The sequence below is a fragment of the Periplaneta americana genome, chromosome 11 (assembly GCF_040183065.1).
Source record: "Periplaneta americana isolate PAMFEO1 chromosome 11, P.americana_PAMFEO1_priV1, whole genome shotgun sequence".
Lineage (NCBI taxonomy): Eukaryota > Metazoa > Arthropoda > Insecta > Blattodea > Blattidae > Periplaneta > Periplaneta americana.
The window spans coordinates 160,110,413-160,125,684 of NC_091127.1; the positions used below are offsets into that span (position 1 = coordinate 160,110,413).

General features: G+C 32.3%; 1 protein-coding gene across 2 annotated transcripts in view; it reads left to right on the top strand.

Moving 5' to 3' along the window:
- The first annotated feature begins 11,910 nt into the window (after window positions 1-11,910).
- LOC138709511 (protein obstructor-E-like) overlaps window positions 11,911-15,272 on the top strand; it is a 77,020-nt gene continuing 73,658 nt past the window's right edge. For both annotated transcript variants that reach the window (XM_069840330.1, XM_069840331.1), the window contains exon 1: window positions 11,911-12,068. In XM_069840330.1, the coding sequence (XP_069696431.1) occupies window positions 12,008-12,068 (61 nt within the window). In that variant the 5' untranslated portion in view covers window positions 11,911-12,007. The remainder of the gene's footprint in view (window positions 12,069-15,272) is intronic.

Consider the following 15,272-nt stretch of genomic DNA (forward strand, 5'->3'; position numbering starts at 1 on the left):
ATAATAAACAGATGTATAGTATGCGCGCAAGTGCATGATAGATCATTTTGGATCTTTTATGTACCACATTTTTACAGCTCGCATCCCATTTTTAAATCTCGCACCCCATCCTCACCCCCCTTTTTCTGATCCTGGCGACGTCACTGGATACATTTAATAGTCATATTAATAATATTATAAATTTGTCCTATAAAAGTTTAGGTTTTGTTATGAGAAATTCTTGTAAATTTAAGGTCAAAATTATAATAATTTTGTATAATACCATTGTTCGATCTAAATTAGAGTATGCTGCTGTTATCTGGAACCCAGTTACTAACAAATATATTGTTACTAGAAAAAATTCAAAATAAATTTCTAAAATGGTTATATTACAGACTGTATAATGATTATCCTACCTATGAGAGTTATGTTACAATGCTTCAACATTTCCATTTTACTAGTTTGCAAATTCGACGAAATTGTCAATCTTTAAACTTTCGTTATAAAATTATTAACAATAAGTTGGACTGTGTTGGTCTATTTTATTATATAACATTATATGCACCTAAGTTTAAAACGAAATTTCGAAATTTGTTTTACATATCAAGGACAAATACTGAATCCCACAAAAATTCCCCAGTTTTCCAAATGTTACAGTTATACAGGGACATCATTTTATTTTTACTAACATTTTTAATATTAACCTGGCTATACCTTTCTATTAACGATTGAAACAGGAAACACCGTTTGCTACCCCTTCCACGACGGAGTTCGATGATACTGGCGTAAAATACAAATCACTTTACTAGGTATAGGAGGGAAGAAAAGTAGTTCATCCATTTATGTAAACCAGGAAATATCGCAATTTTGAGTTTGATCATTTTCATTAGGTTTTTGTTTAATCAAAATACAATACTGTATTAACACTTAGTGTTTTTACACACGAATTGAGCTATCCATTCGGAAGTATTAATTATGCAGTGTATATTGTACTGTTACAGCACATTAGCGTACTATATAGAGAATGAAGTTAAATTGAAAAATAATCATAATATGGATATTTAAACACATTTTAGAAAATGGTGGCCGTTCATTTCGATACAGGCTTCAGTTCTTTTGTGCATATTATCGCACTATAGACTATTGTACCTAATTCCAATTACCAGTTTCATCCTTCGTACGAGTAACTCATGTTGAAATAATTCTGTACCTACTCTATAAAAGAGTACCTTACGTACTGTAAATTCAATCTTCACTTCTGCCCGATCCGAAAAGATAAAATCACTCAGAAATGCTATCTACTGTTCGTTCAAGTGGTTGTAGAAAGGGGGGGAAATCACGTGACAGTTAATTACTTAAGGAGGCCCTTTTATTTAAGTTATTTTAAACACTTGAATAATATTACGTAGACGTCCAATTCCTAACAGAAATTAATGTTTTCAGAAAAGAGCTAAGATAGCCCAGCTACTAGACTTTACAAAGGGGCGAACAGAAGCAGGTGAGGGAAATCGGGATGCGACATAGGGAAACGGACGACAGTACCTGTACGAAAATATGATTCAATATTGAAAGCTCTTTCGTCACTGGAAAACGCGAACATATTTCTGAAATGTACTATACTCAGTAACTCAGTACTGCTTACGCGCCCTCGGCTCTGTGTCGTGAACGGTTGGAAGTTTACTAGTAGAAGGGGTGGAGTGAAGTACATTCCAAAACTCAGGTACAATAAAAATTGAAGTAAAAATAAAATGATGTCCCTGTACAATAAATTACGTCCTCATCCGAATGTTGATATTTTCAATTTGAATTTCTCTACATACAGAATTATTTGTTACCATATTTTACAGAATATTGTTGTTAGTTAATTTGAAGCTACTTTCACACCTTATTTCAATTTCTCTTTTTTTCTTTCTCTTATTTATATTTTGTTTCAGTTTTCAATAAGTATATGTTTCCTTTTCCTTGTTTATGTTTTATAAATTAATTTGTTAGTCGTGAACATTGTAATTGGGCTTTGCCTGTTATGTTCAACAACAAATGAATAAATAAACATACTGTCCACTGTGAAGTGACCTCAAGTGAAAGAACATCCCGTTGCAGAGAAACCCAACACACCTTTACAAGCCAGCTCTCAGCAACGCGAAGAAACTAATATTCCGTTATTTGAACATTTGATCTGCCATAAAAAGTTGCGATGAGAGTGTTGAAACGATTCTACGTGTTGTAACACATTTACAGTACAAGAGTGGCGGTGAAAGTGTTGCCAAGCAGCACCTGCTTCGACATCACACAAGAGACTCCTGTGCCAAGCACGGACTGTTCCGAGCACATTTTCTATCAAAATTAATAAAAACAGATGAAAACTTATCTCGGTGCTACGATCTGAGGACCGTGGTTCGTAACAGACCATGAAAGTTATATTCGCTGTCACTTCTTTCTCCAAGATCAATTTCTAAACGACATTCCAAGGTACTCTTTGTGTCGAGGCATTGTCGTGACTCCCAAGGCCCGCTGATATTGGCTGTGGTCCAGGTGTAATACGTAATGCACGCCTCCTGTCTACAAGGTCTTGTAGAGAAATTTTCAGAGTTCTTTGCTCTTTCAATACCTTTCTCTGGACTGGCCACTTAATACAAAAATGCATCTGGGAAAGTCAGATCATTTGTACCCTGAATTTAAATAGGTTATACACACATTACCTTTACCACAATGTTTACAATACAGATAAAATAGAGTACCATACAATGAAAAATGTAATTACAGTATTATAAAGAGATCCCGACAAAATAAGAAAATGTGTCGATAATAAATAGGGCTAGGATTTTGATGACTTATAAATCATAAAAAAAATGTCCTAAAACAATGCATTTATGACCTAAAAATCTTTCAAAAATGGTCTTAAAAATGCCCTAAAAATTAATCTTACATAATTGGCTTAGTAGGAAAAGGAGTTTTGTGCGAGATCGTGCGTATTTGCTGGTTTCCGCACAAAACCAATCCGCGGAAAGTCTAAAATTCCACATTCAGTATTCCCAACCTAACACACATAACAATTTCCCTCTTGTTACCGCTTAAGTGACATATTGATTTTACTGCTTTAAGTTTTTAACATACGTTCAATATAGTAATAATTATAAATTGGAAACTTACCACTGCAATTTCACCTAAATTGCACTGTTAATTATTGTTTTTAGATATTTGCAAAAATTAAGTAAACTCTACAACTCCACTAAAGTTACTGCATTCGTGATGCAAGTAACATTAAGGAAGCCGTGAAAAAATAAACAAGATTCCAGACTCATCATGGCGGTACTTTAAACGAAGAAAAAGACAGACGTATATCACGGCCTGCTGGAGTATAGTAAACACAGAAAACATTTTAAAGCAACAATGTTGAAGATGGATATTTTTTGTTTTGCAAATTTGCCGTCATTGAACAGAAACCAAGATGGAGATTTCATTGCAACTAATTAGAAATTCCTCTTTCAGGTATGTAATAAACGATCTTGGCACAAAATAATGTACGATACACGAGCGGTATGTTTTCTTTAAATTCTCGGAAATTAAAAAAGCTCAACTACGTTTCGCTTTTTCAAACTTTTCCTCGAACATGAAAACTTCAACATACCGCTCTTGTAATGCATATTACTATTGTGCTACTTAATATTTAGACTAGTAATTAAATTAAATTCTAGTACCAACATTTAAATTTATTTAATTTTACCTAATTTTTTCTAAGTGGTACCTGATGTAGTTTCCATGTAGTCCACCACAAGGACACTCTTATCAGGAATTAGCAGGTGTAGAGGAGTCTATATGGCAATATTTGTGTAGAAAAACGATTAAAACATTGTACAAAATAATGGGTATTAGCCACCGGCGTAGCTTGGTCGGTTACGGCGCTTGCCTGCCGATCCGGAGTTGCGCTCGGTCGCGGGTTCGATTCCCGCTTGGGCTGATTATCTGGTTGGGTTTTTTCCGAGGTGTTCCCAACCGTAAGACAAATGTCAGGTAATATATGGCGATTCCTCGGCCTTATCTCGCCAAATAACATATCGCTATCACTAATTTCATCGATGCTAAAGAACCTCGTAGTTGATACACCGTCGTTAAATAATCAAGTAAAAAAATAATGGGTATTAATGGATAAAATATGTAGACAAAATATCAAAGGAAATAAACATTAATTTATATTAATAATGTCGATTTATGGCTAAAATTAAATGAAAATGCTTCAAATATGTCCGAAAAAAACAAAAGATGCTCTTATGAGTTGAAACAGGCAAAAAATGCAAAAAAAAAATGCCCTAACAAATATATCTTAAAACACTTAGTTTATCACATAACATATAAATACTAAAGCAGATATGTTTCTGGCTTACTAGAAAAAAGATGCAATTCATCAAAATCCTAGCCTTAATAATAAAATTATTATATGGAAGAAGTTAAGCAAACAACAAACTAAATAAAATGCTTAAAGCAAAGTAAATACAGTTTTAAGAAATTTCGATTGAAAAGATACGCAGATATTTGAGATGAATAAAACTCCTTTCATTTCGTACTGAATATTAATTTACACCCTGTCATATATGAGCTTTTGCTACAGTTTAAAACAGTTGCCCATCACTCTTTTCATATTCTAACATTTCGGAGGTTTAAATCAATATAAGGATAATAATTGGATATTAGACGGCCAAGTAGCTTAGCTGGTAGAGGAATTCATTAAGAACTGCAACATTTTGGGAGATTCCAATTTTTCCTCGTTGCCAAATTTCCAAAGCGGTCCTGGAATCCACTCAGTCTCCTGACAAATTCTGAATCGGAAAGCTGGGTCTCGCTAGAAGTAGCTGCTAATTAATGTAAACTGGTCTGAGATATCATTACCATTACTTCCCTGTCAAATATTTTCATTCAAAACTTTTTTTTTGTTTTTTTTTTCCTCCTTTCTACATCTTTCTTTCTCTCTTTCTTTCTTCCTTTCTTCCTTCCTTCTTTTCTTTCTTTCTCCCTTTCTTTCTTTCTTTCTTTCTTTCCTTCTTTCTTCCTTTCTTCCTTCCTTTCTTTCTTTCTTCCTTCCTTTCTTTCTATCTTTCTTCTTTCCTTCCTTTCTTCCATTCTTTCTTTCTTGCTTGCTTCCTAGCTTTCTTCGTTTCTTCCTTCCTTCCTTTTTTCCTTCCTTTCTTCTTTCCTTTTTTCCTTCCTTACTTTCTTTTTTCCTTTATGCCTTTCTTTCTTACTTTCTTCCTTCCTTCCTTTCTTTCTTCCTCCCTTTCCTTCTTCCTTTCTTCCATTCTTTCTTTCTTTCTTTCTTCCTTGCTTTCTTCGTTTCTTCCTTCCTTTCTTTTTTCTTCCTTTTTCCTTTCTTTCTTCCTTCAATTATTTCTTCCTTCCTTCCTTTCTTTCTTCCTTCCTTTTTTCCTTCCTTCCTTCCTTTCTTCCACCCTTTCTTCCTTCCTTTCTTTCTTCCTTTCTTCCTCCCTTTCTTCCTTTTTTCCTTCCTTTTTCCTTTTTTCTTCCTTTTTTCCTTCCTTTCTTCCTTCCTTTCTTCCTTCCTCCCTTTCTTTCTTTCTTTCTCCTCCCTTTCTTCCTTTTTTCCTTTTTTTCTTCCTTTCTTCCACCCTTTCTTCCTTTCTTCCTTCCTCCCTTTCTTTCTTCCTTTCTTTCTTTCTTTCTTCTTTCCTTCCTTTCTTCCATTCTTTCTTTCATTCTTCTTTACTTTCTTCGTTTCTTCCTTCCTTCCTTTTTTCCTTTCTTTCTTCCTTCCTTACTTTCTTCCTTTCTTTCTTCCTTTATGCCTTTCTTTCTTTCTTCCTCCCTTTCTTTCTTCCTTTCTTTCTTCTTTCCTTCCTTTCTTCCATTCTGTCTTTCTTTATTTCTTTCTTTCTTGCTTTCTTCGTTTCTTCCTTCCTTTTTTCTTCCTTTCTTCCTTCCTTTCTCCCTTCCTTACTTTCTTTCTTTCTTCCTTTATGCCTTTCTTTCTTTCTTCCTTCTTTCTGCCTTTCTTTCTTTCTTCCTCCCTTTCTTTCTTCCTTTCTTTCTTTCTTCTTTCCTTCCTTTCTTCCATTCTGTCTTTCTTTCTTTCTTTCTTCCTTGCTTTCTTCGTTTATTCCTTCCTTCCTTTTTTTCTTCCTTTCTTCCTTCCTTACTTTCTTTCTTTCCTTCTTTCTTTCTTCCTTCTTTTCTGTCTTTCTTTCTTTCTTCCTTTCTTTCCTTATTTCTTTCTTTATTTCTTCCTTTCTGCCTATATTATATTTCTATTCTCTAATTTCGGAATATTTTTTTTTTATAAATTTACCTATTATTCTTCTCTGTGTTAATATAATATTATGTAATTTCATTTTTAATTTTAATTTTAGTTCCTATTTATTTTATCTATATACAGTATCCTTCTTATAGTCTATAAATATTATATCTGAACTGCGACCGAAAACGAGCGCTGCTCATTCGGTCCACAAATTTTATTAATATTATTGTATCCTGTTTGTCATATTGATGTATTATTTTATTTCTATTGTTACAATTATATTCTGTAGTCTGATGTATTATTCTGTACTATATGTCCTATATTATTATTATTATTATTATTATTATTATTATTATTATTATTATTATTTCTCTATTAGTAGGCTTATTTGTGGCCAGTTCTTAGATATTTACCCTAATCCACCTTCTGTGTAAAATCTTCTATCTGCGTGAAAATACCAAAATCTACTCTGTGAGGTATGAAAATACTTTGTAATTAAATTTCATATAATGAGAAAGTAAAATATAATATAAGTACCTAAGTTCACAATGCTCATCTGCAATGGAGGTGTTATATAACTTTGCTTTTATAATACATGCACTGATTGCTTTTGAAAACTTCCTCCATTATGGAAGCATTTTATTGAATGCTACCGAAATTTCTTTGAAGGTTCTTTTTGCATTGTTCTTACAGTTTGCTGTCTGTTTCAAAATTTCAATCAAACTGTAAAGTTTCATTTCCTCGGATTTGCGACCGTTGATTTGAGTTATGACTACTCTTCCATTACGCCAGTAATAATGAAAGAAATGCTTCTTGGAAAAGCACGTCTTGCGTGAAGTGAATCCGCTGTCATTGTTTGCCGCTCAGTGGGGAGAGAAGAATAGGTTTACCTTAAGAAACGGTTGAATTTGTGCCAGTCGAAGAAAGCCCACAGAATGATATTGCGGTCGACTGCAATACTGACCTAAGGGCATAAAATCATTCATATACGTATTACCTCTTCATAATGAGTTTACTTGCAAGTATCAAAATAAATCCGCTTCATTTTGGCGCAGCAGAATATTTTGCAACAATTTAAAATAGTTTTATGTAGATATTCTTTTCATTTCGAAATCAATACAAGAAAGTATATATTTCCGAAAATGTTCCCTATTCTACTTTTATGCTCTCAAAACTTCTTCCTTCGTATTCAAAACTTCACATTCAGGACAAATTCATAAACTAGACAATTTCAATTTCTTTGAAAATCTCTAATGCAATGGAGTGAAGTTGCATTTAAATTATGGACCACTATTCAAACAAATATTAATGACTTTTATTGGATAAATATACACGAATAATGCTTTTGGTTATGCAAATCTAGTCTTTCAGATGAAGCTCCCTGTAAAGCAGATTTGAATAATTTCAAGGGAAAAATTGTTCCGAGGCCGGGTCCCGGGATCGATACCCGGCCCCGGAACAATTTTTCCCTTGAAATTATTCAAATCTGCTTTACAGGGAGCTTCACCTGAAAGACTAGATTTGCATAATATATACGTTACTGTGTACGTTAACACAAAACCACAATTCCAAGTCACACAGAGATTGTGTGCACTCGTTGTGAGTCTCTGGCGTTTCGTCAGCCCACGCGAGTTGTGTGGATATAAAGGGAAAGTTGAGACGGTGTCGGGTGGAGTTCCCGGGTAGCTCAATGGTAGAGCGCTGGTACGTTCAACCAGAGGTCCCAGGATCGATACCCGGCCCCGGAACAATTTTTCCCTTAAAATTATTCAATGCTTTTATTTGTTAAGAAGATCCCATTGTGAATTTATTCCCAAAATTTGAATAACCCTATTCCTATTTTACAATTTTACTTATTGTATGTAACAATAGCCATTACATTAACATAAGCGTTCGAAATATTGTTTGATTGAATCATTAAACTCACAGTTGTAGCTCTTGGTTAATGACGTAGCAATTCACGACAAGAATATAAATTGGAGAAATATAGAGTAAATTTGCAATCATGAATATCTCCATTTCCACTGTCTTGGCTCAGTGGATAGAGAACGTGTTTACCATTCAAGGGATTCATGTTTTCATTCCTGGTGTGGATAATGTATCTTCCGTTCACGGGAATGAATGTTTGTCCCTTGTCTTGTCTCAGCGGTGCCGTATTGATCACACGATCAGAGAGAACGGTAATATATTCCTGTCTAGTGTTGTCGGTCAAAAGATATATCCTCCTATATAGCCTATGTGGGTATCAAAGGAGAAAGTAATACAAAGAAAGAAAGAATTAAAAAAGAAATAAAAATTAAAGAAAAAGAAATAAAGGAAGAAAGGAAAAAATAAAGAAGAATAAAGAAAGGAATAAATAAATAGAGAAATAAATAAATAAAGAGAAACAAAGAAATGAATAAATAAAGAGAAACAAAGAAAGGAATAAATACATAAATAAATAAGCAAATAAATAAATAAAGAGAAATAAAGAAAAATGAATAAATAAATTAATAAATATAAATAAACAAAGAAAGAAAGAAAGAGAAAAATAAATACATAAATAAATATAAATAAATAACTAAATAAATAGGCCTAAATTAAAGAGAAATAAAGAAAGAAAGGAATAAATCAATTAAAAATATAAATAAATAAATAAATAAAGAAAGGAAGAAAGAGAAAAAATAAATACATAAATAAAGATAAATAAATAACTAAATAAATAGGCCTAAATTAAAGAGAAATAAAGAAAGAAAGGAATAAATCAATTAAAAATATAAATAAATAAAGAAAGAAAGAAAGGAAGAAAGAGAAAAAGTAAATACATAAATAAAGATAAATAAATAACTAAATAAATAGGCCTAAATTAAAGAGAAATAAAGAAAGAAAGGAATAAATCAATTAAAAATATAAATAAATAAAGAAAGAAAGAAAGGAAGAAAGAGAAAAAATAAATACATAAATAAAGATAAATAAAGAAATAAAGAGAGATAAGGAAAGGAATACATAAATAAAAAGATAAGAATAAAGAAAGAAAGGAATAAATAAATAAACGAATAAATAAATAAATAAATGAACAGAGAAGGAAAGAAAAAAAGAAAGAAATACTCTTATGCGTACGAAAACTACACTTTGAACAGAAAATAAATATCTAAACTGCCGAAATGATTTTTCTGAGACGAATTATTGTTAAGAGCTGTTGTGAATTATTGTACAATAGGAATTGAAATATTAGATATTATTTACCACAATTGAAAAGGTACATTATTTCCCATATAAATGGCATGAATATGTACATCTTACAAATAGATCGTTTACTATTATTATTAGTGATTAGAAATTTGTGGAATATCAACAGCGGCTACGATAGTGTTCTGGGAAAATCATCTCCACAAAACGTCTTCTACCTCCAAGAAAGCCATTTGGAGTTGCCGAGATTTGAATCCAAGTCTTCACTGTGAAAAGCCGACGCTGTAACTCTCAGATTAAATGTGGGTCCGCCTAGGATATAGTCCAGACTAGTGTCTGCATTACAGGCGCTATATCCGGTCCAAGTTTGTCGAGAATGGTGAAGTTCCTTCATATTTTAAACGCTTAAAGATTTTAACACAAATCTTGCGATTAGTTTTCAAGTAGAATAAGACGAATTTTGTAATAATTTGGTTGCTTCTCTCATGTTCGAACACCTCAGAACGTTATCCCAGACTGTAATTCTTTGTAGACTAATTTGGGGTACGTTTTCTCAGCGTATGTGCAGTATATTTTTATTACACAAATTGCACATCATAGATTTTCATCATCGTATGGGGTCCACCGCTGTGGAGTAATAGCATATCTGACCGTGAAACGAGCGGGCCCGGGTTCAAATCCTGGTTGGGACAGGTTACCTGGTTGAGGTTTTTGCCGGACTTTTCCCTCAACCCCGTTAAGAGTACATACTGGGTAACTTTCGGCGCTGGAACCTGAACTCATTTAATCGGCATAATCATCTTCATCTTACTCAGACACTAGATAAACATAACAGTTGATAAAGCGTCGTAAAATAACCAATTAAAAATATGATCAGTTAAAAATTATCCGCTAAAACTATTTCAGCTATTTTTACGAAAGGAGTTTTTAAGAAGTAATTTAGACTAATGGGAGAGGCCAGCAAAGGCTTTATTGTCAATGTTTTGTAATGTAAAATATAATGTGAACATATTGTGTAATTATTTTATACAAAGCAGGTTAATGTACTGTACGTTATAAGAACGAATGGTTTTCAAATCAGAATTGTAAGACACAATGATGTGTAATAGATATGAAAGTTATTATACCTTAACAGTTTGCCTGTGTTAGCAGCTTATCGTCATATCAATGGTCTAAAGAAAAGGAGTCCTTCATGAAATTATATCGCATTAAGACAACGCCAATGTTGTAACTTTTGTTACCGCAAGGAATATATGATTTCATTCTCTCTGGTCTTATCATCAGCATCAACACAAGCAGGAAACAAATGACTGTCACAGTCATAGTCTTTAAGCAATGCTGATATTCTATATTTTAAAACAAAAGACGTTAAGTAAAAACCACTGCCTGCTGAATCACATCCTATGGCTGCTTACACTGCCTGCCCAATCAACGGTTATACGCGAGTAACCGCTAGGTGACAGACAGTGACTTTGCTATAATGATAATGTTAATAGTGGTGGGCACTGTCTGCCACCTAGCGGCAAAATAATTTTGTGCGAGATCGTGCGTATTTGCTTAGTTTCCGCACAAAACCAAACCGCGGAAAGTCTAAAATTCCACATTCAGTATTCCCAACCTAACACACATAACAATTTCCCTCTTCTTACCGCTTAAGTAACATATTAATTTTACTATTTTAGTCTTTTAACATATTATTTTTAGAGACGTTCAATATAGTAATAATTATAAATTGGAAACTTACCACTGAAATTTCACCTACATTGCACTGTTATTGTTTTTAAATATTTGCAAAAATTAACTCCACTAAAGTTACTCAACTACGTTTCGCTTTTTCAAACTTTTCCTCGAACATGAAAACTTCAACATACCGCTCTTGTAACGCATATTACTATTACTATTAATTGAGCAGGCAGTATACGCAGCTATAGGATGCGATCCAGCAGGCAGTGGTAAAAACATAAGACTTTATAGGCATGGTACTTTTTAAAAACAATTCACTCCTGTTTGCTTTCTTTCATTATTTAATTAAAACACTTACAGAAGTTAAGAAACCATTACAATTACTTGGCATAGGTCTTTAACATTATCTTAATAATATTGAAATGAATTTTTTAATTATAACTCTTAACAATGCTAAATATTCAGAAGTAAAATTCTTTGTGAATGTCTCCGATTTAAACAACAACAGATACCAACATTACAAGGAACGGACACACATACCTAGAGAGGAAATAAATCCACACTTGCATGCTGGGAATTGAATTATGCTAGTATGCGGAATTTGTAACGCAATACTATCATATTAACCATAGAAAAGAATTGACTTAGTTCATTTTTAAGAAATTTCCGCGTGTAACAGCTGGGCTACAAGCTGTGGCTAATTAACGAATTCTTGTTTCATCGCGCGCATCGACATGCCCCACGAAGCAGCCACACTTAGGGGTTGTGTTGATGTTTCTTGACCGTGATTGTAGCATAATTTGAGCTGTAAGAAGCTAATAAACACGGAAAATAAGAAGTAAGTCAGGGGAGGGATAGGAAGTTGATTGGAAAGTTTTCTAAGAGATACAACAACGCTGTTCACACCGAGCCTTCAGTCCATCCAGCGCCGTCATGCTGCTGACAACTTGCTCAGTGCTGCTCCTCGCGGGGATTGCCGCTATCAAGACCGCAAGTAAGTAGGCCTACGCCATTTGAAATCGTAAGTACAGCATGACTCGGACCAACGATGATACAAAGGAATTCACAAGGAATTTATAAAGATATGAAGTATTATTGAATCTTTGACTTTGAAAGTCTGTAAAATATCTAAAGTTATACGTTTTTCATAACAGATATTTTTTTTTAAAGATTCATAACAATTTGTGTTCAGTGAAACCACGAATAAAAACTTTTTTTTTTTAAGTAAGGCACGAAATTCCCATTTACAATACGATAAGATGTAAATTACTTCAATGATTTTCATTAAAATATCTTCATACTACTCTAACAATGACACATTTCACATTATGTATTGCTGATAATAATAATTATAGAAAAATGAAAAAATAAAAAAAATCTAATTTTTTGTATTTCTATATCTGTATAACTTGGAAAAAATCCGATTTTTATAGATATAAAAATATTAGAATGGATTACAATGTAGTTATAATACCCGAATCTGTGAAAAATGGGCATACTTAACCCTTTGCAGCACAAATGTGTGTTTTTTTTATGTTTTTCATATCATGGATCGTAACGAAGCTTCGATCAATTTTTTTTTTTTTTCGAAATTTTAACTTTGCACACAATTTTAAACACAGATGGCACCTCTATGTATCCTCAAGGGTGGTTGCATGGTGGAACATTTATGCTATAATTGTAGAGAAAGAAAGAAAACTGTGGTTATTCTGAACAACCACCACTTTTATCTAAATCAAATTGTTGTATTTTTTGTAGCTTGTAAGTTTATACATATGTATGTAGCCTATACTTTTTGCTGGTTGAGTGGAAGAGAAGGCCTTATGACCTTAAATAAATCATCATTGTTATTATTATTATTATTATTATTATTATTATTATTATTATTATTATTACACTGAAAGGATTAAACAGTACAATTGCTAATAATAGTTGAAGAAAAACGATACGAAATAAAATAGAAAAATCTAATAATACAAACATATTTTAATATTTCTGTAACTTAAAAATTACGATTTTTTTAGACACATAAATATTAGAAAGTTTTAAAATGTATAAATAGTTAAATTAAGAGAATCTGTGCATAACGGGCGTACTTAAGCAGTACATTTTATAATTAAAATAAGCACAAAACAAGAATCTAGTATATTCATAATAGTTTCATCATAGTTTTTATTTAATTTCTCTTAATTTTAATAGGGATGGGCAAATAATTTTTGTATCAGTCATGACAAACAATACTACATTCAATCCAATAGATATAGCTGTTAATATTCATTCAGTGATATGAATATAAAGATAAGTTACAGATTTTTAGAAGTTTTATACATTTTGAAGTACATTGATCTGAAAGGCAGATATAATTACTACACGAATTTAGAGTGTCCATTAAAGGGAGAATAGAGCCGAATACAACTGTTTCACAGTATGATAGAAATTTTGCCTTTGTGTACTCACAATGTGTGTATTGTAAAACAAATCTGACCAGCATTCCAGTTTTCAGTGTATTTTTCAATGGGCGCTTTTAAATTTAACTACAATCAAACGAGAACTATGTAAACAATACTGCTTGTTATTGTTTTTGGTTTACATACGTGAATCCTGCGTTTTAACATCATAAAGATACAATAGGACAGCCAATTCCATGACATAAATAAGCATAATATTTGGAGAAAGAGAGAGAAATATTGACCCGGATTTCCGAATGGATTGTAATAACAAAAGTAGTAATAATAATAATAATAATAATAATAATAATAATAATAATAATAATAATAATAATAATAATATTTTAGAGTTGAAAAAGTAATTTAGTAACATTATCATTAGAGTTATTTTGGATGATTGTGACAGTATAAAGTAGAATATACCTTCAGAGATCATAGCATGTCCTCAAATGCAGAATATAGAGTGATATTACAGCATATTATAGGGATGATTTACAGCTTAGACTTTCTACAATTCAAGGCACCTTTAGCATCATGTTGTTTCAAGTTCCTTGTCTTCTGTGTGTGTTTACTTGAGTAATTGTTAAAAAGTAAACGTGTTTTGTTTCAAATAAATTAGGCCTATTTCAGAATATACAACTTATAAAACGTTAAACCATGGATTAGATTGTATTACATAATCATAATCATCAAATAGGTTTCAAGGAACCCGAAGGTTCATTTCCGCCCTTATATAAGTCTGCCATCGGTCCCTATCCTGTGCAAGATTAATCCAGTCTCTATCATCATATCCCATCTCCCTCAAATCTATTTTAATGTTATCCTCCCATCTACGTCACGGTCACCCCAAAGGTCTTTTTCCCTCAAGTCCAACTAACACTCTATATGCATTCCTAGATTCGCTCATACGTGCTACATGCCCTGTCCACCTCAAACGTCTGGACTTAATGTTTCTAATTATGTCAGATGAAGAATACAATGCGTGCAGTTCTGCGTTGTGTAAATTTCTCCATTCTCCTGTAACTTCATCCGTCCTAGCCCCAAATATTTTCCTAAGCACCTTATACCCAAACACCTTTAACCTCTCAAAATGAGAGTCCAAGTTTCACAACCATACAGAACTACCGGTAATATAACTGTTTTATGAATTCTAACTTACAGCTTTTTCGAAGGCAGACAGGATGATAAAAGATTCTGAACCAAATAATAACAGCCATTTTCCATATTTATTCTGTCTTTAATTTCCTCTCGATTGTCATTTATATTTGTTACTGTTGCTTAAAGGTACTTGAATTTTTCCACTTTTTTCAAAGGATAAATTTCCAATTTTTATATTCCCATTTCTGGTCACGAGACATGATCATATACTTCATAATTATTTAATTACCTGTTAAAATGTAATATAAAGTATGGTACTTTCAACATTGTTATAAATTTTAACGTTAAGTTCTAGAATATCCATCTGATAATATTGGTTATGAAATCCATTAAAATTTCAACATACCTCTTCTATTACAGATATTGAGAGTACATCAAAGCTTTAAGTAACAAATATAAATATTAATTAGTAATAATAATAATAATAATAATAATAATAATAATAATAATAATAATAATAATAATAACATAATTATTATTTTGTTCCGTGGTGCTTAACATTATTCGAATAACCTTGACCTCAATTTGTGTTTATACTTCACAGTACATGAGATTTTAAAACATATACATTGCAAGATTGCCGTTAAGAGGGG